General features: G+C 44.9%; 1 protein-coding gene across 1 annotated transcript in view; it reads right to left on the reverse strand.

Annotated features, from left to right (window-relative positions):
- Nucleotides 1–2647: 2647 nt before the first annotated feature.
- Nucleotides 2648–24363, reverse strand: part of LOC144224108 (uncharacterized) — a 36737-nt gene continuing 15021 nt past the window's right edge. The window contains exons 3-7 of the mRNA XM_077754940.1: nucleotides 23971–24053; nucleotides 5894–6014; nucleotides 5363–5599; nucleotides 4102–4310; nucleotides 2648–3048 (exon numbers count right to left, since the gene is read on the reverse strand). Coding sequence (XP_077611066.1) covers nucleotides 4276–4310; nucleotides 5363–5599; nucleotides 5894–6014; nucleotides 23971–24053 — 476 coding nt within the window. The 3' untranslated portion in view covers nucleotides 2648–3048; nucleotides 4102–4275. The remainder of the gene's footprint in view (nucleotides 3049–4101; nucleotides 4311–5362; nucleotides 5600–5893; nucleotides 6015–23970; nucleotides 24054–24363) is intronic.

A 24363-nucleotide genomic window follows, 5' to 3' on the forward strand; every position in this document is an offset into this window, starting at 1 on the left:
ATTATCTAGGATTAATCATGGCAGTGCATCCATGTTGGTCTTGCTCCAGGCTCAGGTAAAAACAAAAAACAGCTCTCTGGTGGGGATGGGTGTGGTTTGGTGTAGGCAGGTCTGGACTCCACTGTGTCCCGCTGGCACCGGCTGCTCCCTGAGCCCCACCCCACTTGGTGGTGTGGTTGTTGGGGAGAAAAATGGTGTTGCCCCGGTCCCTTCTCAACCAAGCGTTGCAAATCACTCCTTTGGATCTGAGGATCTGATCTCCCTGTGCTGAGGAAGTAGAAAAGGTGGGCTGAGTTCTATGCCCCATGCCCCACCTTGTTTCCAGGTCCCAGTCTGCAGGCTTTGTTTATATGGTCCGAAATAGTACCGCAGGTCGCTGTTTTCCTGCTGTGCGGGGTGGGGAGTGAGGGGTGGGGGAAGTTTCGCAACCTCAGATCCGCAGGGGTCAAGCAGCGATACAACCTGGGATGTGGCCTCCACGCCTCGCATGCAGGGAACGCAGCCTCAGCCAATGTCTCCGCCTTCTTGGGCGTCAATCCCAGGGAAGCTGCCTCAGGCCCGCAGTGTCCGTTCCGCCGCCAGGGATGGTCCCAGGAGCACAGCAGAGCAGTTTTTCCTGGCGCCTTCTGGGACTGGGGCACCTAGTTTAAAGTCAGCCCCCTCGCCAGAACTAAAAAACACTCTTTCCAAGCCGAGGTTTTTCTCTTCTCCAGGGATGGTTCTATGAGCAATCTCAGCTTCTCTTTCTTTTCCCCTCGACTTGCCCTTGCCGTGGCTCACCAAGGCTCGCTGTGGCTCATCACACCGCAGCTGCAGGCAAGCTGGGTTCCTTCCCCTCCCTTCATATCTCCGGTCCCGGCCCGCTTTTATCTTCCCCAGTTCACACTCATACACTTAATGAGGTTTCCTTCCCTGTGCATTCTGTCTCTTTCTCTTCCTAAACTCCTGTGACTCAGTGTCCTATATCTTCAGCCTTCTCTGTTTGAGAGGTGGGTGCAAGCGAAATGCAAGGAGCTCCCTACTTGTCTGCCATCTTGCCGGTCCCTCCCTGAGTTGTTAATTTTAGCCACTCTGGTGTGAGGTGACATCTCAAGTGGTTTTGATTTGTATTTCTTTGATGATGAGTGATGTTGAGCATCTTTTCATGTGTCTGTTGGCCATCTGTATGTCTTCTTTGGAAAAATGTCTATTCAGTGCTTTCAATTATAGTCAAATTATGGAAAGAGCCTACATGTCCATTAACTGATAAATGGATAAAGAAGTTGTGGTTTATATATACAATGGAATACTACCTGATAGTGAGAAAGAGTGAAATCATGCCATTTGCAGCAATGTGGATGGAACTGGTAGGTATTCTGCTGAATGAAATAAGACAAAGATATATGTTTTCATTCATATGTGGAACTTGAAAACCTTAACAAAAGACCATGGGGGAAGGGAATGGGAAAAAAATAATTACAAACAGAGAGAGGGAGGCAAAACAAGAGACTCTTAAATACAGAGAACAAACTGACTCTTAAATACTTAGAGGAGGGGAGGAGAAAATGGGTGATGGGCATTGAGGAGAGCACTTGTTGGGATGAGCACTGGGTGTTGTATGTAAGCAGTGAACTACAGGAGTCTACCCCCAAAACCGAAAGCACACTGTACACACTGTATGTTAGCCAATTTGACAGTAAATTCTATTTTATTTTAAAAATAAAAGGAAAAGTGTCTAGGGGCGCCTGGGTGGCTTAGTCGGTTAAGCGTCCGACTTTCGCTTAGGTCATGATCTCGCGGTTCGTGGGTTCGAGCCCCGCGTCAGGCTCTGTGCTGACTGCCACCTCAGAGCCTGGAGCCTGTTTCAGAGTCTGTGACTCCCTCTCTCTCTGACTCACCCCTGCTCACGCTCTCTCTCTCTCTCTCCTAGAAATAAATAAAAACATTTAAAAAAAGTGTCTATTCATGTCTTCTGCCCATCTCTTCACTGGATTGTTTCTTGGGTGTTGAGTTTGTTAAGTTCTTTATAGATTTTGGACTCCTTCCCCCTGATATTTAATAAGAATGAGAAACTATTGGACCCTTTCTCTGTCCCCAGAATCTGCTTTTTAAAAATGATGGGGAAAAGATTAAAAGAATCTTTTCCAGAAGAGCTCTAGAAGAAGAAATGGAAGTCTGAAAATTAATCTTTCAGTACCACAGACACTTCTGTGTGCAAGGGCTTACTGGGGTTTGTGGGAACAATGAGAGGCCAAAGGACCCTAGTGATGGCCACAGACTGGGGGTCATCAAGGGAAAATTAGACCACAGTTCATACACAAGAATAAGAACATGCTTCATTCTCTATATAAACGGGGAGGTGGGGGGAGCGGACAAAAGTTGTGGCCTGATCCAAGCTAGAGCCTGGGTTGACCTGGTCACAGGAAGCTCTTGCTGCCCATGGTCCAAGAGACAGTGATGTCTGAGTCCCTGTCATCACAAGTCCTGGTGGGACAAGGTTCCACGGAAGGGACAAGGACAAGGGAGTAGCAAGGATGACTCAGCTGAGGAGTGATCATGTCAAAGCCCACAAAGCACTGACCACTGTCCAGGCACAGTTCCATCCACACTTGGCTTCTCACAGCCTTATATCTGAACTACAACAGACTCAGCACAGCAATCACGCAGATTCTGAAAGATTCTCAGTGCTTTTATTTATTTCCTGTCTCAACTTTAGGAGTCTTCTCTTTTATTACCACATCGGTCCCATATGAGAAGAATAGAAAAAAAAACCCATATCTAATAGAGATATGCGTAGCATGAAGTAAAGACAGGGATGGAGATGATTTAGTCCCACCTCTGCTGGAACAGGAAAGCATATCAGGGAAGAGAAAACAGGTGAGTTTGGGGAGGGGTCATGATGGGTAGCAGTGGGACAATTTTCCCACCTCTTCACATTATGCTAATAGAAACACAGACACATTCAGACATTCTTAGCAGATAGAAATGTCCAGGGCTCTTGATATCAAAAAGGTGGGAGTGTGAACAAATCTTGCATCACTCAGTCCTCCGTGAAGCAGCTGGCTCACACTGAAAGAAAATAATCATGAGCAAATTCAGGTCAATCATGTGTTTATATTTCAACAGCCCACCACTTGCTTATAAAGTCCCACTCAAAGAATCCTCATAACCCAGTCATGTCCCTTCTGCCCCAACCCCTCCCCACTTCAGGCCCTCCGGAGTCTCATCTTTAGGAGCTCTGAGAGACACACCAGAACTCTGGGCACTGTCACTGCCTGTAGAACAAACAGGATGTAGTCAGAATCCATAAGAGATTAAAGGTGGAGCTATGATGTGGGTTAGCTATCCCATGGGGTCCCATCTACACTACCCAAGGTCTCAAGGATCACTCCCTCCATACTTTCTGCCTGTGAGTAGCATACTCCTTTTCCACTGTGGGAAGAAATCATGTCAGAGGCCAAGGAGAAGACTGGGCCGTGGTATCCAGAGGAATACCCTAGTCCCGTACTAAATCAGTTTCCAAAATTCTTACTGAGGAGTCACGGCTGTATTGGGAAACATGAAGAAAGGATATATAGGGGCACTGGACCAACTGTCTTTCTGGAAGTCTGTCTACATCAGGGAATTTCCCTTTACCTTCAACTGCTGGAGATAGGTCCCCAACATCAGATATAAAGGTGAAAAATGTGTCCTTCATTTGCACAAGTCTACTAAACAGTTAGTAATTGGGTACACAGTGAGCACGCACATTAACAAAGCAGAGCAAACTTCAGTCTGGGATTTGAAATCTCCCTGTGGGACGAGAAAACTCAGATTCCTCCCAACTACTTTCCCAGTCTGAGTGCTTCTTCCTCCACATCATAGCTCCAACTACCACAGCTACAGTGATCACAGGGAGAACCAAGCCAGCAATGATGCCCATGATGGAGATGGTGGGCTGAGGAGGCAGCTTATGGGAAGAGAAAGGAAGGTTAAGAGCCCAGACTTAAGGCTTGGGTCATTTCCTCGCTGATGTTCTGCAGAAGAGCTACTTTGAGAAGAGGCTGCATCCCAAACCCGTCCTTATTCCATCTCAAGGTGATGGGCTTGGGCAGCTCCTTGTGCTGCACATGGCAAGTGTACCTCTGCGCCTCTCTAGAAGGTACCACCACAGCTGCCCACTTCTGGAAGTTCCCATCTTCTGCAGTTCTGGTCTCCACAATTCCTGTGTCCTGGGTGTGGTCCTCCCCATCACGCTCCCAGGTCAGGATAATCTCTGAAGGGTAGAAGCCTAGGGCCCAGCACCTCAGGGGGACCTCATGGGATGGCGGGTCCTATATCTTTTGGGGTTTCTGAGGAAGAAGAATCAGAAAATCACGCTTTGGGTTACCTTCATGTGACCATCCCGATGATGGAAAAGATAATTGGTTTGGAAGGTAAAAACACAAAACCCAGAGACCAGCCTAGACTCTCTGGGATGTGGAATTATATTTTAGAATCAGGGAGAGTGCACAGGATAGAAGTGTGCAGGTGTAACGTGGGGAACACTCTAATGGTCTTGTGACTGCAGTGGAGGGTCAGTAGCTCAGAAAACAGAGTCACATCTCCAAAGATGTTCTCAGATGGAGAATAAGGCCTTGACAGAAAAAGTCATGGTTCACAAGGTGGCTGCCCGGGTCAAAGGGAACTGCTGATGGGTTATTTAAGGGATGGTCTCAGCCTACGTCCCAGAGGGAGACTGGATCCTTCACTGTCCTTTAGAGAGAAGCACCCTCTAGGTGAGTCACTCTCTATTAGGAATATAAACACCGAAGCAGATCTCCCTCTTCCCATCCGTGGGAGGGTACCTATTCTGACACTGAGTCTATTTTCCCTGTGGAAAGCCAGCCCCAGTCGGGGGGAGATCGGGTAGGCCTCGCGGCCCCAGTATCTGCTCGCAGCAACGTTTCTTTCCAGTTCTCCAGGTGCCTGAGGAGCCACTCCAAGCAAGTGCCTTCCAGGTAATTCCTGAAGCGCTCCGCCTCACCTGCCACCTCCCACTTGCGGCGGCTGATCTGCGCCGCTGTGTCTGACGCGGTCCAGGAGCGTAGGTCGTTGTTCAGGATTATGTAGTCCGCGCCGTCGTAGGCTTCACGAAGGTCCCGTGGAAGAAGTGCCCGTCAGGCCCCAGGTTGCAGCCTATCATCCTTTGGAAGGTGTGAGACCCTGGCCCCGCCCCCAGCCCGAGCTGCAGTCTTTAAAGCCTAAACTGAAAACCAAACCAAATACAGTTCCCAGGACTTCTTCCCCATTCACAGGACCTGGGGACAGGTGAGGGAGCGAGGGGGGGGNAGACACTCGGGGCGACCTCAGCGCGTCTGTGAGGACGGGGTTCATGACCTGGACCCGGACACACGTCACTCACCGGCCTTGCTTTGGCTGTAGTGGTCACTCAATTCGTTCAGCCTCACTTGAAGAGTCTGTGTGTAGGTCCTGAAGTCCTGCGTCTGCTGCTCCCAATACTCGGGCCCTTCTTGCTCCACCCACAGCGACCGCGGCTCCATTCTCGAACTCGGGGCATCGCTGTCAAACTGCACGAACCAAGTGTCATCCACGTAGCCCACAGAGATGAAGCGGGGTTCCCCATGGCCAGGCTGGGACACTGTGGTGTGAAAATACCTCAGGGAATGAGAGCCTGCAGGCGCAGAGGGGCTGAGACCCTGCCCCATCCTCCTGGCGCGGGTCCCGGGTCCCAGGTGGAGGCGTCTGGGAGGGCAGGGGGCGAGGGGACTCGTGGGACGGAAGAGGAGTGGCAGTTTGGAGAAGAGTCAGGACCAAGGGGTGGGCGAGACGGAGGTGAGAGCTCTGCGTCCGAGGCGGCGGAGCATCCCTTCCGTCTAGCGGTCCCCTGCCTCCTCCCACGCTGAGGCATTTTCTCTCCTGACCCTGCACTCACCTGCTCTGGTCTCAGTCAGGGCCAGGGTCCCCGACAGTAGCAGGAGGAGGGTTCCGGGATGCAAGACTGACATCCACTTGTTTTGCGTCAAAGCTAAGTCTCCGCCCTTCCAGTGATTACACTATAACCCGGAACCATGGTGTCACTGATTGGCTTCTCTAGAAATCCGAGACCCAATGGGAGAGTTAACTGGGACCGAATCATGAGTATCCAGTCAGGAGGAACTGACACAGGCTGCGACGGGGAGAAGTGAAACCAGGGGAGATAGGGATTCCCCACACTGGGCTTCCCCACCCCCGACACCGCCCTAGGGCCTGAGACCCTGAGAGACAGGCCTAGGGATTTCGGACTTTGTCTTTGACAGCTTTTGCCCGGCAGGGAGTGTTCTTGTCACATTGTCTCCCTACTGAGTCAGTAATTCTCAGTCATTTTATTTTCAGGCTATCTATACAGTCTTACAACAGGATAATTTTGTGTATGTGGGTTATATCTATCAGTGTTTACCATAGTAGGAATAAAACAGGTTTAAAATAATTTTTATGAATTCATTTTGAATGATATTAATAAGCCATTGTATGTTAAGTAAATAATTATTTTTATGAAAAATAACTACATCCCAAAATAAACAGGGCAGTGAAAAGATTGGATCTTTGTATACTTTGCGGTTTTGCAGGTATTTTTTTTGTGTCTATCATATTAGAAGACTGCCAGATGTTCATATTTGCTTCTGCATTTAATCTGTTATTTTTGTTGAAGTATATGAAGAAATATACAGCCTTGCACAAATATGTAGGCGTAGTATTTTAATACCTTTTCAGATAATTGTGGATATTCACCTTTGATAATAAAAAGTACACAAGTCATACTTTCTCAAAGGTTATTTGCAAAGTGGAATCTGAAAAAGTATCAGTGAGTATTTCTCATTCTATTATATTGAAATCTATAGGCTTATCTTGCTCCTTGTCTGGATCTTGTAGTAATTCATGATTTTTATTTATTTTATTATCATTTTAATGTAATTTTAATTTAAATGTTTTTATTTACTTATTTTTTTAATGTTTGTTTTTGAGAGAGAGAGAAGGATAGCACAGTGGAGGAGTAGAGATAGGCAGACAGGATCCTAAGTAGTCTCTGTGCTGACAGCAGACAGCCCAATGTGGACCTCTAACTCTTGAGATCATGACCTGAGCCAAAGTCAGAGGCTTAACTGACTGAGCCACCCAGTCTCTCCTAATTAATGATTTTAAAGAAAGGCTTTGTTTCATTAAATTATATAGATCTTCCAGTATTGGTTACATTGGAGTCAAATTATTTAAAAAAAATCACATTGGTCTTAATATTAACATAGGACCCAACAGAAAAGTTTGTCAGTACTGGGAACCTGTTAACCTTACTGGTAGTACACAGTTCTCCAATATTCTGGTTTTGTCTAAGGAACTGAAATTTTATCAAGGCAACAAGTAACTATCAATTGTCATCTGTCAGTTAATTTTCTTGAAGAGACAAGCTCATGTTCATTTTCAAGAAACTGTCTGCCACCCACACAAGTCTAAATAATCCAAGTTTCTGTGGCATTCATTCCTTCAAGTAAAAATGGCATTCCATACAAAAAGAGGCTATTTTGGTTCATACAAATGACATTCCTTGAGAAAAAGTACTTAGGAATGTACAGAAATGACTTATGGCTATATCCCATGTTTTCGTATATTTTTAAAACAGATTTGAAGATAATTTAGTAAAGATAATTTTTAATGCTTCAGCTAGAATGTTTTATTTATTCATTTTATTTTAGAGAGAATGCAAGTAGAGGTGAGGGTCAAAGAGAGAGAGAGACAGAGACAGAGAGACAGAGAGAAAGAATATTTTTTTTAAGTTTATAACCTCTTTTATTCTTTTTTTTTTTACAAATAGTTTATTGTCAAATTAGTTTCCACATAACACCCAGTGCTCATCCCCACAAATGCCCTCCTCCCCCTACATCCATCAGTTCTCAGTTTTTGTCAGCCTTCAAGAGTCTCTCATGGTTTGCCTCTCTCCCTTTCCCCCACCATTTCCCCCCTTCTTCTCCCCCTTGGTCCTCTGTTAAGTTCCTCCTAATCCTCCTATACGTGCAAACATATGATATTTGTCCTTCTCTGCCTGACTTATTTCACTCAGCATAACACCCTCAAGGTCCATCCATGTTGCTACACATGGCCAGATTTCATTCTTTCTCATTGCCATGTAGTATTCCATGGTATAGATAAACCACATCTTCTTGATCCATTCGTCCGTTGATGGACACTTAGGCTCGAGAAAGAAAGAATATTAAACAGTCTCTATGCCCAGCATGGAGCCTGTCACAGACCTCAATACCACCACCCTGGGTTTATGACCTGAGGGTAAATCAAGAGTTGGATGCTCAAATGACTGAGCCACCCAGGCGCTGCAGCTAGGATGTTTCAAAATGAGTGTAGTTTAAAAAATGATTTTCCAGATACCGAGGCAAGATGGCAGAGAAGTAGGAAGCTCCGTACATTTCACTCACCCCCATCTCTCAAACGGAGAACAGAATCCAGGAGTTTGGGAAGAAAAGGAGACAGAATCCGCTGAGAAAACCTTATAGCCTGAGTGCGAACTGGGGAAGATAAAATTGGGCCAGGGCCGGAGACACAGTGGGAGGGGAGGATCCCACTCTGTGGGGAGCCGCAGTGAGTATAGGGGGAAAAAGAGTGGCCGAAACTGCTCAAGACACTGTCCCTGTCTCTGGAGAAGAGAAAAACCTCTGCTCGGGACAAAGAAGGATCCGGTTTCCTGCTGTCCAGCTGACCCTAGGCGGTACACACTCTTCACAGGCGACCCCGGGGGAAACTGCTCCTCGCTCGCCAGCCCGCCAGCCCGACCTGGAGGAGATGGGAGCAGGGGCGTCTGTCTCGATCCCCAGGGGGAAGGCGAGAGGCTTGAAACTGCTCTGAGGGACTCGCCTGTGAGTTTATATTTTGGGCAATTTCAATGGGGCGCGCAGACTGAGATCTGGAAATGAGGCCTGGCTTGGCTCATAGCACAGCCCACCTTGGCTACTCCCCCAGCACAGGGAGATCACATCCAAAAGAGTGAGTTGCAATGCTTGGTTCAAGAAAGGACTGGGGTGCCACCACTTTTCTCCCCAAAACCTCCAAGGCAGGACTCCTACAGGACGCACTGGACCAAACCACGCCCATCCCTGCTAGAGAGCTGCCCTCTTTGTGTTTTTTTTTTTTTCTTTACCGGAGCCGGGGCAAGACCAACATGGATCACTGCCATGATTAATTCTGGTCACTGGCTTGCTTAAACAGTCACATTTAATCCATTCTCTAGATGTAAATTCTACACCGCCACCAATACCTTTTCATCTCTTTCTCTCTGGGAGACTATATAGTGTCTCTGAGTAGCAACTTCGTCATTTCTTTCACCTCCTCTCCAACCATATTCCACTCTTTCTCTCTTTGAAAAAAGCCTCTTACCTCTTCTGCCTGCTCATTTCATTTCCATTTTCATTTTATCCCCGCCCTGTCATTTCCCTCTTTCTCTATGATCTTCCACCAGCACTGCATACACCCAGCTATTTATTTGTACCTGGGAAATCTGGTTATATGCTTTAGACTGTCCTTTGTCTATCGGGTTTCTTCTTTTTCCTTTTCTTTTCTTCTTTTTTCTTTTTTATGTATTTTTATTTCTTATATTCGACTTCCCTCCTTCCTGTTTTCTTTTTCGTTTTCCCTTTCGGTTTCCTTGTTTGTTGGATTTGTCTGTGTGTTTGTGTGCCGTTGTTACCTGTGTGTTTGTCTGTCTGTTTTCCAGGGCTACACCAAGAAACAAGCCAAAGTACACATGGTGGAGAGTCCCAAATACCACTACGAGTAGGAAAATAAAATAACCAAGGTCTCAACAAGAGAGACCAAGAGACACAATTCAAAGAACACTTTCTAAAAGGACAGGCCCTGCACAGTCAAAGAGCCTTCTTTGGTACAGTAACACTCACAGGTGCAGAGTGCATAACAAGCTTTTAAAACTAACAAGAGATAGAAAGCTAACCAAAATGATGAAACACAAGAGCTCTCCTACAAAGAAATTCCAGGAAGAAATGACAGCTAAAGAACTGCTCAAAAGAGATATAAGCAAAATAACTGAACAAGAATTTGGAACAATAGTCATAAAATTAATTGCTGGGCTTGAAAAAGGCATGGAAGACTTCAGAGAAACTATTGCTACAAAGACTATGGAGCTTAAAAATAGTTGTGATGATTTAAAAAATGCTATAATGAGATGCAAAATAAAATGGAGGCGTCCAATGCACGGATTGAAGAAGCAGAAAGGAAAATAAGTGATTTAGAAGACACAATTATAGAAAAAGAGGAAGTTGAGAAAAAGAGATAAACTGATACAGGAACACAAAAGGAGAGTTCGAGAGCTCAGTGATACAATTAAATGTAATAATATCCATATCATAGGAATTCCAGAAGAAGAGAGAGGGAAAGGCACTGAAGGAGTTCTTGGACAAGTTATAGCAGAGAACTTCCCCAGTCTGGGGAAGGAAACAGACGTTGAAATCCAACAGACACAGAGAACTCCCCTCAGACATAACGTGAATCGATCGTCTGCATGACATATCATAGTGAAACTGGCAAAATATAAGGACAAAGAGAGAATTCTGAAAGCAGCTAGGGAGAAAAGGGCCCTAACATACAAAGGGAAACCTATCAGACTGGTGACAGACCTATCTACTGATACTTGGCAGGCCAGAAAGGAATGCCCGGAAATCTTCAATGTGATGAACAGAAAAAACATGCAGCCAAGAATCCTCTATCCAGCAAGCCTGTCATTCAGAAAAGAAGGAGAGAGAAAAGTCTTTCCAAATAAACAAAAATTGAAAGAATTCATCACGACTAAAACAGCCCTACAAGAAATCCTGAGGTGGACTCTCTGAGGGAAATGTTGCAAGGAATGCAAGATACCAGAGACACCACCACAAGCATGAATCCCATAAAGGACACGATGACTCTAAACCCATTTTTTTCAATAATAACACTGAATGTAAACGGACTAAATGCCCCAATCAAAAGACATAGGGTAGCAGAATGGATAAAAAAATAAAATCCATCTTTTTGCTGTGTACAAGAAACTCATTTTAGACTGGAGGGCACCTTCAGATTGAAAGTAAGGGGATGGAGAAATATTTATCATGCTACTGGAAGTCAAAAGAAAGCTGGAGTAGCTATACTTACATCAGAGAAACTGGATTTAAAGTAAAGACAGTAACAAGGGATGAAGTTGGGCATTATGTAATAATTACAGAGTCTATCCATCAAGAAGAGCTAACAATTATAAATGTCTACGCACCAAAGATGGGAGCACCAAAATACATAAAACAATTAATCAAAACAGAAACACTCTTATCGATAAGAATTTGCTAATAGCAGGGGGCTTTAATACTCCACTTACAGCAATGGATAGATCAACTAGGCAGAAAATCAATAAAGACACAATGGACTTAAATGACACATTGGACCATATGGATTTGACAGATATATTTAGAACTCTACATCCTGAAGCCATGGAATTCACTTTCTTCTCAAGTGCACATGGCACATTCTCCAAGATAGATCCCGTACGGGGACATAAAGCAGCTGTCAATAAATAAAAAGAACTAGGATCATACCGTGCACACTTTCAGGTCCCAATGCTATGAAATTTGAAATCAATCACAGGAAGAAGTCTGGAAAAACTCCAAAAACATGGAGATAAGAGAACATCCTACTAAAGAATGAATGGGCCCATCAGGCAACTAGAGAAGAAATTTTAAAATATATGGAAACAAATGAAAATGAAAATACAACAATCCAAATTCTATGGGATATGGCAAAGGCAGTCCTAAGAGGAAAATACATTGCACTCCAGGCCTATTTCAAAAAATTAGGGGCGCCTGGGTGGCTAAGTCGGTTACGCGTCCGACTTTCGCTTAGGTCATGATCTCATGGTTCGTGGGTTCGAGCCCCGCATCGGGCTCTGTGCTGACTGCCAGCTCAGAGCCTGGAGCCTGTTTCAGTCTGTGACTCCCTCTCTCTCTGACCCTCCCCTGCTCACGCTGTCTCTCTCTCTCTCTCTCCTAGAAAAAAAAAATTAGAAGAAGCACAAGTGCAAAATCTAACAGTGCACCTACAGGAACTAAAGGGAGAGCAACAAGAGCACCCCAAACACAGTAGAAGAAGAGAAATAATAAAAATCAGGGCAGAAATAAACAATATAGAAACCAAAGAAACAGTTGAAAAGATCAATGAAACCAAGAGTTGGTTTTTTGAAAACATAAACAAAATTGACAAACCTCTAGCCAGGCTTCTCAAAAAGAAAAGAGAGAGCACTCAAGTAGACAAAATTATGAATGAAAATGGACTAATTACAACCAACCCCTCAGAAATACAAGCGATTATCAGGGAATACTATGAAAAATTATATGCCAACAAATTGGACAACTTAGAAGAAATGGACAATTTCCTAAACACACACTCACTACCAAAATTTACACGGAGAGGTAGAAAATCTGATCAGACCCATAACTAGTGAAGAAATTGACACAGTTATCAAAAATCTCCCAACAAATAAGAGCCCTGGGCCAGATGGCTTCCTTGGGGGAATTCTAGCAGACATTTAAAACAGAGTTAATACCCATTCTTCTCAAGCTATTCCAAAAAATAGAAATCGAAGAAAAACTTCCAGATTCATTTTATTAAGCCAGCATCACTCTTATTCCCAAGTCACACAGAGACCCAGCCAAAAAAGAGAAACAGGCCAATATCTTTGATGAATACGGATGCAAAAATCCTCAACAAGATATTTGCAAATCAAATCCAACAGCACATAAAAAGAATTATCCACCAAGATCAGCTGGGATTCATTCCTGGGTTACAGGGCTGGCTCAATATTCACAAATCAATCAATGTGATCCATCACATCAACAAAAGAAAAGATAAAAACCATATGATCCTGTATAGATGCAGAAAAAGCATTTGACCAAATACAGCATCCCTTCTTAATAAAGACCCTCGAGAAAGTCGGGATAGAAGGACTTACTTAAACATCTTAAAAGCCATCTATGAGAAGCCCTTAGCTAACTTATTCCTCAATGGGGAAAAACTAAGAGCTTTCCCTCTGAGATCAGGAACATGACAGGGATGTCCACTCTCACCACTGTTGTTTAACATAGTGCTGGAAGTACTAGCGTCAGCCATCAGACAACAAAAGGAAATAAAAGGCATCGAATTGGAAAAGAAGAAGTCAAACTTTCACTTTTCGCAGATGACATGATACTCTACATAGAAAACCCGACAGACTCCACCAGAAGCCTGCTAGTACTGATCCATGAATTCAGCAAAGCTGCTGGGTACAAAATCAACGTACAGAAATCGGTTTCGTTTTTATTCACCAATAATGAAGGAACCAAAAGAGAAATCAAGAAACTGATCCCATTACAATTGCACAAAAAACCCCATAAAATACCCAGGAAATAAATGTAACCAAAGATATAAGAGATCTGTAATGATGAAAACTATAGAAAACTTATGAAGGAAATTGAAGAAAACACAAAGAAATGGAAAAACATTCCATGCTTATGGATTGGAAGAATAAATATAGTTAAAATGGCATTACTACCCAAAGCAATCTACAGATTGAATGCAATCCCAATCTAAATGGCACCAGCATGCTTCTCAAAACTAGAACAAACTATCTGAAAATTTGTATGGAACCACACAAGACCCTGAATAGCCAAAGTAATATTGAAGAAGAAAACCAAAACGGGAGGCATCACCATCCCAGATTTTAGCCTCTACTACAAAGCTTTCATCATCAAGACAGTATACTATTGGCACAAAAACCGACACATAGACCAATGGAATAGAACTGAGAACTCAGATTTGGACCTAAAAGTGTACAGACAACTAATCTTTGACAAAACAGCAAAGAGTATTCAGTGGAAAAAAGACAGCCTCTTTAACAGATGGTGCTGGGAGAACTGGACAGCAACATGCAGAAGAATGGAAGTAGATGATCATTTTCTCACACCGTACACAATAATAAACTCAAAATGGATAAAGGACCAGAACGTGAAACAGGAAACCATCACAACCCAAGAGGAGAAAGCAGGAAACAACCTCCTTGACCTCCACCACAGCAATTTCTTACTTTTTTTTTTAATGTTTTATTTATTTCTAGGAGAGAGAGAGACAGCGTGAGCAGGGGAGGGTCAGAGAGAGAGAGAGGGAGTCACAGACTGAAACAGGCTCCAGGCTCTGAGCTGGCAGTCAGCACAGAGCCTGACATGGGGCTCGAACCCATGAACTGCGAGATCATGACCCAAGCGAAAGTCGGACGCTTAACCGACTAAGCCACCCAGGCGCCCCAGCAATTTCTTACTTGACACAGCCCCAAAGGCAAGGGAATCAAGAGCAAAAATGAACTCTTGGGACCTCATCAAGATGAAAAGCGTCTGCACGGCAAAGGAAACAATCCATAAAACTAACAGGCAACTGACGGAATGGGAAAAGATAGTTGCAAATGACATATCAGCAAAGGGCTAGTATCCAAAATCTATAAGGAACTCACCAAACTCCACTCCCGAAAAACAAACAACCCAGGGAAGAAATGGGCAGAAGATATGAACAGACACTTCTCCAAAGAGGACATCCAGATGGCCAACAGACACATGAAACGATGCTCAGCATCCCTTCTCATCGGGAAAATACAAATCAAAACCACACTGAGATATCACCTCACACCAGTCAGAGTGGCTAAAAATGAGCAAATCAGAGGACTCTAGATGCTGGCGAGGATGTGGAGAAACGGGCACCCTCCTACACTGTTGATGGGAATGGAAACTGGTGCAGCCCCTCTGGAAAAGACTGTGGAGTTTCCTCAAAAAATTAACAATAGAACTCCCCTATGACCCAGCAGTAGCACTGCTAGGAATTTAGCCAAGGGATACAGGAGTGCTGATGCATAGGAGCACATGTACCCCAATGTTCATAGCAGCACTCTCAACAATAGCCAAAACATGGAAAGAGCCTAAGTGTCCATCAACAGACGAATGGATCAAGAAGATGTGGTTTATGTATACAATGGAATACTACATGGCAATGAGAAAGAATGAAATCTGGCCATGTGTAGCAACATGGATGGAACTCGAGGGTGTTGCGCTGAATGAAATAAGTCAGGCAGAGAAGGATAGATACCATATGTTTGCACGTATAGGAGGATTAGGAGGAACTTAATGGAAGACCATGGTGGAGAAGAAGGGTGAAAATAGTTGGGGAGAGGGAGGGAGGCAAGCCATGAGAGACTCTTGAATGCTGAGAACAAACTGAGGGGGCGGGTGATGGGCATGGAGGAGGGCACTTGTAGGGATGAGCACTGGGTGTTATATGGAAACCAACTTGACAATAAACTATTCGTAAAAAAAAAAAAAAAGTCTTGGCTAGCACAGGCAGTGAGGGGTAGCTCTCTAGTAATTCCTGACTGCTTCTTATGTGAGTGACAATTCCATTTCTCCTGAATGTGACCCAAGACCTCATTAGAAATTCTGCAAAGGGATGGGAACATATGGAGGGACAGAGTTCTTTATTTTAAGAGAGATATGGGATATCCCTTAGAATGGGGTGCCTTGCTTCATTTCCCCTTCATGGCTCCATCGCACTCCTCTGTTTCCTACCTACTGCAAAGATTCTGTCCTGGGTTCCTTCAAATACCCTGTGTCTTTTGTGATCAGTGCAAGTCTGAAAGACAAGCCCTGTGGCTTTTGTCCAAGTTGGGAGAACATGGCCCAATTTTCCACTTGACACGGGCGGACATTCCTCTTTCATTCTGGCCCTGAATCCCCACAGTGAATGCCTAAGTAGAAAAAGTGCAAGGGGATGGGAATGGAGAAGACATCAGTGGCCCAAGTTCTTCACTGCAGATGAGGACAGCATGAAGCTGAGAATGAAATGAATTGGTACGGTTCTTCTAGTCTCACAACGGAGGCCAGCTCCCTCCCAGCTCCTCTGGACTTGGTCTATGGGCAGAAATTCGGTTCTGGGCACCTTCCAATGCCTTAGGCCTCTCAATGTCAACATAGTTAGGAAAGGCAAGTCTACTCAGTTGCTCAACCTCTACCTGAGAAAGATGAGTTCAACAAGACTCTCCAGTTAAAAGCTGAGGAAATCTTTCTTGGACACTGACTGGGAATGTTTCACAGGGAAGACCTAGTTTGAATAAGGGCAAACTGATGGAATTGGATACAAAGAGTGCCAAAGTTCTCCTTATCAAAGGAGTATGGGATAAGCCTGAGGGTGAAGTGACCAACAAACTCTTTTGGTAAGATGGCTGTCTTCGCTTTCAGAATCACATCTTGGCTGGGGCAAAGGAAACCTCCAATGGCTATGCTGGTAACCAGTTTTGCAAGAATTCTTCTCTTGGGGCTTCAGAAAGGGATGAGAAGCTTCTGGCACTTAGTGGATTTCTTACCAGGACCTACAGTAGATATGGTCCTCAGTGGTTTTGTTGTAATCGGTTTTGACACTTATATGTTTCGAATCAGGCTTTGTGGAAGCATTCCTTTAATAGGCACTACACTGGCCAGTTCTGGGAGCTAAATATCCATCTGGGAACCATTTGCTTTTTCATATGAAGTCATCTCACACACCCAGAGGAGTGAGGCAAACTGGGTAACCACCACTGTCCCTACTCCCATTGCTGCCAAGTCCCACAATCTCAGTAAACAGGTACTTAAATCTTTCTTTGGGGATAGCAAACACTGACTGCTCTAGGCTAGCAGTGGGAGCTGGCCACCAATCCCAGGGCATTTGCTGTGTGAGTAAAAGCCCCAACACATTGAGACGTGACTCAAGACCTCTTAGAAAAACGGGTAGGGGATCATGATGGACATGTGATGGGTCAAATGTCTTCATTTCAGCAGAGAATGGAAGGGGGCAAGATGGCGGAGAAGTAAGGAGCTCCGTACTTGCACTCGCGCCCATACATCACACAGAAAAGATCTGAAGCCATTGGAAACCTTACAAAACCTGAGAGATTGGGAGAAAAAGGACGCAGAATCCACTGAGAGAGCCTTCTAACCGGACTCGGGCTCAGAGCACCCGGCAGGCAAGCCTCCGCCCAAGCGCGCCAGCCTGACCCAGAGAAGGAAGCAGCGATTCTGACTCCGCCCCCAGAGCGCGGCAGGGAGCCTGGAATTGCCCGAGGGGGTTGCCTGGGAAGCTGTGTCTAAGGCAACTTCAGCGGGGCACGCGGACTGGGATTTGGAGATTGGAACTGCCCTGGGTTGAAGAGTGCAACCAACTTCGGCTGCGCCCCCGGTACGGGGAGTTTACACCCCCAAAAGAGCGAGGCGCAGCTCTTGGTTCAAGAAGGGACTGGAGCACCGTCACTCTCCTCCCCACAACCGCCAAGGCAGAGCTCCCGCCTGAGGCATTGGATCACGCCACGCCCATCCCTGCCTGAGAGGTGCCCTCCTCCTTTTCTTTTTCTTTTTCTTTTTCCTTTTTTTCTCCTTTTTTGTTTTTTCTTTTTCTTTCTTTTTTTCCCCCTTTTTTTTCCTCTTTCTTTTTTTCTTCTTCTTTCTCTTTTCTCTCTTTTTTCCCCAGAACACTGACCTGACTAACTCTGGTCGCCAGCTTGCTTAAACAATCACAACGAGTCCATTCTGTAAATGTAAATTCTACACCTACCGACATTTTCAGCTCTTTCTCTCAGGAGTAATTAGACTATATAGTTTCTCTGGATAATTCCAGCACCCTTCTCTCACCTATCCAACCCTATTCTACCCTTTACCTCTTTGAAAAAATCTTCTTATCCCTTCTGCCTGTTCATTCTATTTCCAATTCTGCCTCATCCCGCCCTGCCTTCTCTCTCTTTCTCTATGCTCTTCAACCAGCACTGCATATACACGGCTATTTAACTGTAGCTGGGAAATCCAGGTATATGCTTTAAATAATTTCAGCAGAGAATGGAAGAAAACTGAGAAGAAAGGGACTAGCTCTGTTGCTCTTCTCCCCACAAATGAGGATGCTTCTTCCCAATTTTCTGGCTTTGCCTATACACCAATGTTTTGTCTGGCAACCTTCAAGTGCCCTAGGTCTTCTTATTGTCAAAATATTTTGAAAAGGCAAGTCCCAAGGGGCTTTTTGCCCAACCTATACCAGAGTCAGGATAACTTGGCCAGGCTCCCCAGTTAAAATGACAGATCATTGCTCTTAGGTCTGGCCTTTGAATTCCCCACAGTGGAGACTTACAAAAAAAAACAGAGGCAGGGGATGGGAATGGGTACATAGAAAGCCAAAGATATTCATCAGATGAGAATGGAATAATTATGGGAATAAACAGAATAGCATAATCTCCTGGCAAGCTCTCTGTTTTCTGAAGGAACAAACACACGAGGGATGGGTAAATGGGAAGCATCAATCTGCTTGACAGGGGAGCAGAAGGCAAGCTGAGGGCCAAACACAAGCTAGCATTCCCTGCCCCCACCCCCAGGAGAGATATGTGTGACTTTTCTCAGGCACTTCTGGCTGCCCAAGGAAAAGGAAAGGATGGAAAACAAACGGTTAAACTGATAGAGCCTCCATCAATTGACAAGTCTCTTACTTAGTAAGTCATAAGAAAAAAGCAGTGACCTTATCTCCAGAAACCTATGGACTCTGATTCCTGGAGTCCCAACATCACCCTGTCCACCATAGTGATGCAAAGAACAAAAGCAAGAAGGAAATGGCAGATAAAACTGAATTTCCTGGGGTCCCTGGGTGGCTAAGTCCTTTAAGCCTCCAACTTTGGCTCAGGTCATGATCTCACAGTTCGTGAGTTTTAGCCTCGTGTGGGGCTCTGTGCTGACAGCTCAGAGCCTGGAGTTTGCTTCAGATTCTGTCTCCCTCTCTCTCTGTCCCTCTCCCTGTGCATCTCTCTCCCTTTCTCTCTCTCTCCCCCCTCTCAAAAATAAACCTTTAAAAAATTAAAATTTAATTTCCTTGTCACCTGCAGCCTATTGACAAATACTTGAGGCTGGTAGAGTAAAATGCTTCTCTAGGAATGTTCTAGGGTCTTAATGTTAAGCTTGAGTGAAAAATAACCTTTGCTTGACAATAGCTAGGCCTCCAGTAATCTGTGGGTCTTTAGAATATGAAAGTGCTTGCCATTTGTCACTTGACTTTACCTTCCCTAAGCCTATGTTATATATCCAGTCATTTTTCACATTATTAAAATAATAATAATAATAATAAATCCGAAGAAACGTACTAAGGACCAAAGTTGTTCACCTCAGGTAAAAGTAGAATGAAGCTGGGTCCTTTGACATGAGCACCATTTCCTAGACAACATGATGTCCTGAGAATAAGACAGAAACATCTGTGGGGTTGGGATGAAAGGAAGCACAACCAACAAGAACATAGTGTCCTGACCTTGATAGGGAAGGAAGGCTTCTATCTCTTGACTTCCTCTTCTATTCAGTGGGTAGAGACACTCATGATCTAATTTGAATGTTGGCTTCTCTGTGCTCGCTGGCAGCCATGTCTGTGGAGTTGGATTCTGGTCCCAGAGTCCTCGAATGGACTCTCTGCCCTGACCATCTGGGAAAGAACTATGCTCATGCTCAAACTTTGATCTCAGATTGCAGGAACCTCACAGGGGCCAGTGAGATCAGGGTAACCAACCCCACTCAGGCCAACAGAACCCTGCCAAGTGCAGAGATCTTCATAAAGTAGGGAAATATATCCTTAGGAATCACCATGTGTTAGCTGGTTATGAATGCTGGACACTCTCTGACTAACAGTCACATGGTTCCTGACTTGGACCTCTGATCTCCATCTCCCCTTGCACAGAAGTGAGGATGGCTCCCTCCCAATAACACTGGCCCCTTTCCAAGGCTTTTTGTCTTCTGTTGCCTAGACAGGTCTCACAGGTGAGCCCATGGAGAACCCATTGCCCACGTTCTCCTGGACTTCGGGGAACTTACCAGGACTCCACAATAAAAATTGGAGAGAAATACTTCCAGGCTCAGACTCTCAACAGGAGAGCCCGACAGGAAAACCTGTTTAGAAAAAAAAAATAAGGGAACTGGAAGGGATGCACTTGGGTCCAAATTTTTTGTGTCAGGTGATAATGGAATAAAGCTGTGAATGAAATGACTGGCACAAATCCCCAGGGAAGCTTGGTGTCCTAGGGCTTTGGAAAACCTGTGGGCTATAGAGAAATGGAATACATTTTAGCTACAGCTGGGAATCCTAAAGTAGCAAAGAAATGCTACAATTAACCTCAAGCAGTGTAGGAGGGCTTGGGGCACTTGCCAGCTTTGCAGCTTTTCCTGACGGGGTGAAAGCAGTACAATTTGGAGCAAAGAGTCTCCATATGGATGGGTGCCCAAGTCTGTGGGAAACGGTTCTGATTTTTTAGGTTTTGAGTAGTTTCTTTCACATTCACCTACGTGGAAATGGACTAGGCATGCGGCAACCTTAGAGGATCCGAAAGCAGGATGTGTAGACAGTCTATGACAGGGGCACAGAACACAGATAAGGTCACTGCACAAACATAAGACTTCTTGCAGCCCCTCTGGAAAACAGTGTGGAGGTTTCTCAAAAAATTAACAATAGAACTCCCCTATGACCCAGCAATAGCACTACTAGGAATTTACCCAAGGGATACAGGAGTATGGATGCATAGCAGCACATATACCCCAATGTTCATTGCAGCACTCTCAATAATAGCCAAAACATGGAAAGAGCGTAAGTGTCCATCAACTGACGAGTGAATCAAGAAGATGTGGTTCATCTATACAATGGAATACTACATGGCAATGAGAAAGAATGAAATCTGGCCATGTGTAGAAACATGGGTGGAACTTGAGGGTGTTATGCTGAGCGAAATAAGTCAGGCAGAGAAGGACAGATACCATATGTTTGTACGTATAGGTGGATTAGGAGGAACTTAACGGAGGACCATGGGGGAGAAGAAGGGAGAAATAGTGGGAGAGAGGGAGGGAGGCAAACCATGAGAGACTCTCGAATGCTGAGAACAAACCGAGGGCTGATGTGGGGGGGGGAGGGGAAGAGGGGTGATGGCCATGGAGGAGGGCACTTATTGGAATGAGCACGGGACGTTATATGGAAACCAACTTGATAATAAACTATTTAAGAAAAAAAAAAAGACTTCAATGTCCCAAGATTTTAGGAGGGCAACATTATTCCCCTGATATCAGAAATTAGTTGTTAAGGGGATAGAAAACACCCTTCGTGTATGCTCACTCAGAGTTAATTAGTTCTATCTGTGTGACTTTTTCTTTTCTTTTCTTTTCTTTTCTTTTTTTTTAAATTTCTTACTCTGTCTCTGAAGGTCTCATCTCCATCAGCATTTGCCACACAGAACTAAGGCCACTGTCTCCGAATATTACCTGTCCCTACCCACAAGCAATCCTTTTGTGCTTAACGCATTCAAGTCCCCAATACTTTCTGTTCTCAAGATAGATCTGGCAGACACCCCAAGGGCACCTGTTTGTTCCTCAAGCAATTCCAAACATATGGGAACTTGGCATGACTCCACAATTAAATGGGAGAAAAAGGCTGCCAGACTCTGGCCCTGAATGTCTCACAGTGAACACACAGTTAGGATGTAAGGGAATTGAAAAGGATTCACTGAAGGCTAAAGCTCTTCATCTAAGATGAGAACAGAATGTAGCTGGAAATAATGTTACCAGCACAATTTGGTGTCCCAGGAATAGGAAAGACCTGTGGCTGAACAGAAGTAGAACATCCCCTGGGGATACCCAGGATTCTGTAGGCCAAGTTAATGCACCCCAACTGCAATAAGTTCAGGAATGTGTCAAGCAATCACCAGCTTTCAAGCTCTTCCTTTCTGTGGACAGACATAGTTGTGACTCACAACGTAGGCTCTTGCTCCTGGTAAGTCTTCAGATTCGACTCTGATATTTTCATCTTTGAGTATTTTTGTGCCCTAACCTTCTCAGCAAATGGGCTTTACATGCATGAATGTAATACTGAAATGTTAGAGCAGGGAGATCAATGATATGTGATCTCCCTTGGTGGGCAATCCATAATCAGTTATAGACTAGCCACGTCTGTGTCTCATTTGTGTGAAGAAGAAGACCATCTGTGGCTTGTTTGTGTTACTGTTACTTTGACATCTACTACAGGTGTGTGACTTTGGAAAGGATCTATGTCCTGAGGACAGATCTCTGTATGCCTAGCAGGAGAGGCAGGTGTGGAAGTAGACTGATTCTGAGAAATAATGCTTCTGTATGGTTGATATCCATATCTTATCTACTGGGAACAGTAAGTGGTAGTGTGGTGGGATGGTTGTTTAAGATATACTTTTTTTTTTTTTTACNAAGATACCACCGTGAGGTGGTATCTCAGTGTGGTTTTGATTTGTATTTCCCTGATGAGGAGGGATGCTGAGCATCGTTTCATGTGTCTGTTGGCCAAGATATACTTCTTGAATAGTCTTTACTGCATTACCTTGCCTCATAAAACAGGGAGCACACTCATGCACTGTTGGGTTAGTGATGTCCTGGGTACCTGGTGGTGGACACAGATTTTTTTTCATTGGTTCCAAACACTTTCCTGTTTTTTGCAGGTTTTTAGGCCTGTCAAAAGTAAACCAGTATACTTAGTATACAGATTTGGCTGAACATCCCATCAGTCACACTATCCAGGGTTAATGGAGCCTGACATCACATTCTCTGGGGAACTGGCTTTTGTAGTTATGCATCCCTGGTCTCACTGTACAGTGGGGTGACTGATCTGGTCAAGAGACTAGGACTGGCCCAGATCACAGAAGGTGGGAAGAGTCCAGAGGAGAAGGCTGGGCTCTGCCTTTTTTAGGCTATGGCCCAAACCCCTCCCATCAAGTTTGCTTTATAAATGAGAGACTCTAATATTCTGGGAAGAATCCTGCCCACTTGCTTTCTATTTGGGGCCATTTTGCTATCCAAATCCCCACACTTGCACTGGTACACACATACTGACAGTGTGTTCAAGAAAGAGCAGACACTAGGGAAGTGACAAAAGAGGAAGTAGAAAGGTTAGAGAGAGCTCTGCCATGGAGCAGCAGCATCCATTTTCATAGCTGCCTGTTCAAAGACCCAAAGATGGGCAAGGATTTCCTAATGTTCGTTGGTTTCTGCTGGACCCAGGGCAGTACTTGGCCCAGTCTCTAGAGGAAGGGACTAGGATATTGCAGTCCAACTCTTGGGCACCTGGAATTATGATGAGTTAAATCCCCTTAGGTTAGACAATAGCTACAGAAGAAAGGGCTCAATGTGCTCCTGTAGTGTGTTGTGTTACCAGTGGGTTTCTCCAGAGTTCTATATAATCATAAAGGGTCGAATGGCCTTGGCTCTCCAACAGTGATTCATTGTGTTCTGAGATATTAGAGAAATGCTTTATACTTTCTGGACATCTTTGAGAGCCTAGAGAGGCTTGGGGACTAGGGTTGGTGAGGACTTGGGATAGGGAAGGACATGTCAGAGCACTGTACACTGAGTCTAGCGTCTAAGCATAATACCAGTCCTTGATGCACCCCCAGGGTCTTCATTTGGAAATAGGGGGTCATTGTCCTGGCTGACAGGAGGATGCCTCATAAAGATGCCAGAATATACACTGGGGATGGACAGACAAAGGGGAATGGCAGAAGCCTGAGATCCTGTTCACAGCCCTGGAGCCTCTAAGTCCTGACCTTTACCCAAGGACCTTAAAGGGTCACTGCCTTCATGTCAGCCACATAAAGGTGCTGGTTTTGTTTGGGGGTCTTCATGCCTGTGGCTCCAGTGCTAGCGCTGGACACCAGGGAACAGGCAGCCTCCTGTGTCAGTGGTGCCCATTGAGTTTTGCTGGAGGAATGCAACAAGGAAAAGGTCATGCAGAGGACATTCTGGATTTCCCCTGCCTCAGATACAACAGGAATCTCCCATTACTAGCAGTTATCTCCACAGATTAAACTGGTCAAAATCTAGATGGAGGGCTCCATGGTCCTTCTACTTCATTCATTCAGTAACTGCTCCAAGCACTCACCTTGTGCTTGGGGATCTGGTGGGCCAGATTGTAAGCAAGGCTTACAATGACAAAGTGGTCTCTGCCTGCCAGGTCTTCACAGTCTGGAGCGGAGATGGACAATGATATGAAAGACAAGACATGTGAAGAAAAGAAAAGAAGTGAAAAGAACGAGTGTGCCATGGAGACAGGCTGGGGAGTCACTGGAGAGCATGAGAGGCCTCAGTGAGGTGAATTTTGCTGGGACCAGCATAACAAAAGGGAACTACACTGCACATGACTGCAGTGTGTCAGGGTGAAGATACAGCTGGTGCAGAGACTAGGAGACAGAATTGAGTCTGTCTATTAGAAACATTAGAAAGGTGGAAAATGTGGCTGCGGGTTCCTAGGAGAGAAGAGGCAGCAGGGAGGAGC

Source organism: Crocuta crocuta, unplaced genomic scaffold (genome assembly GCF_008692635.1).
Source record: "Crocuta crocuta isolate KB4526 unplaced genomic scaffold, BGI_CrCroc_1.0 scaffold242, whole genome shotgun sequence".
Classification (NCBI taxonomy): Eukaryota; Metazoa; Chordata; class Mammalia; order Carnivora; family Hyaenidae; genus Crocuta; species Crocuta crocuta.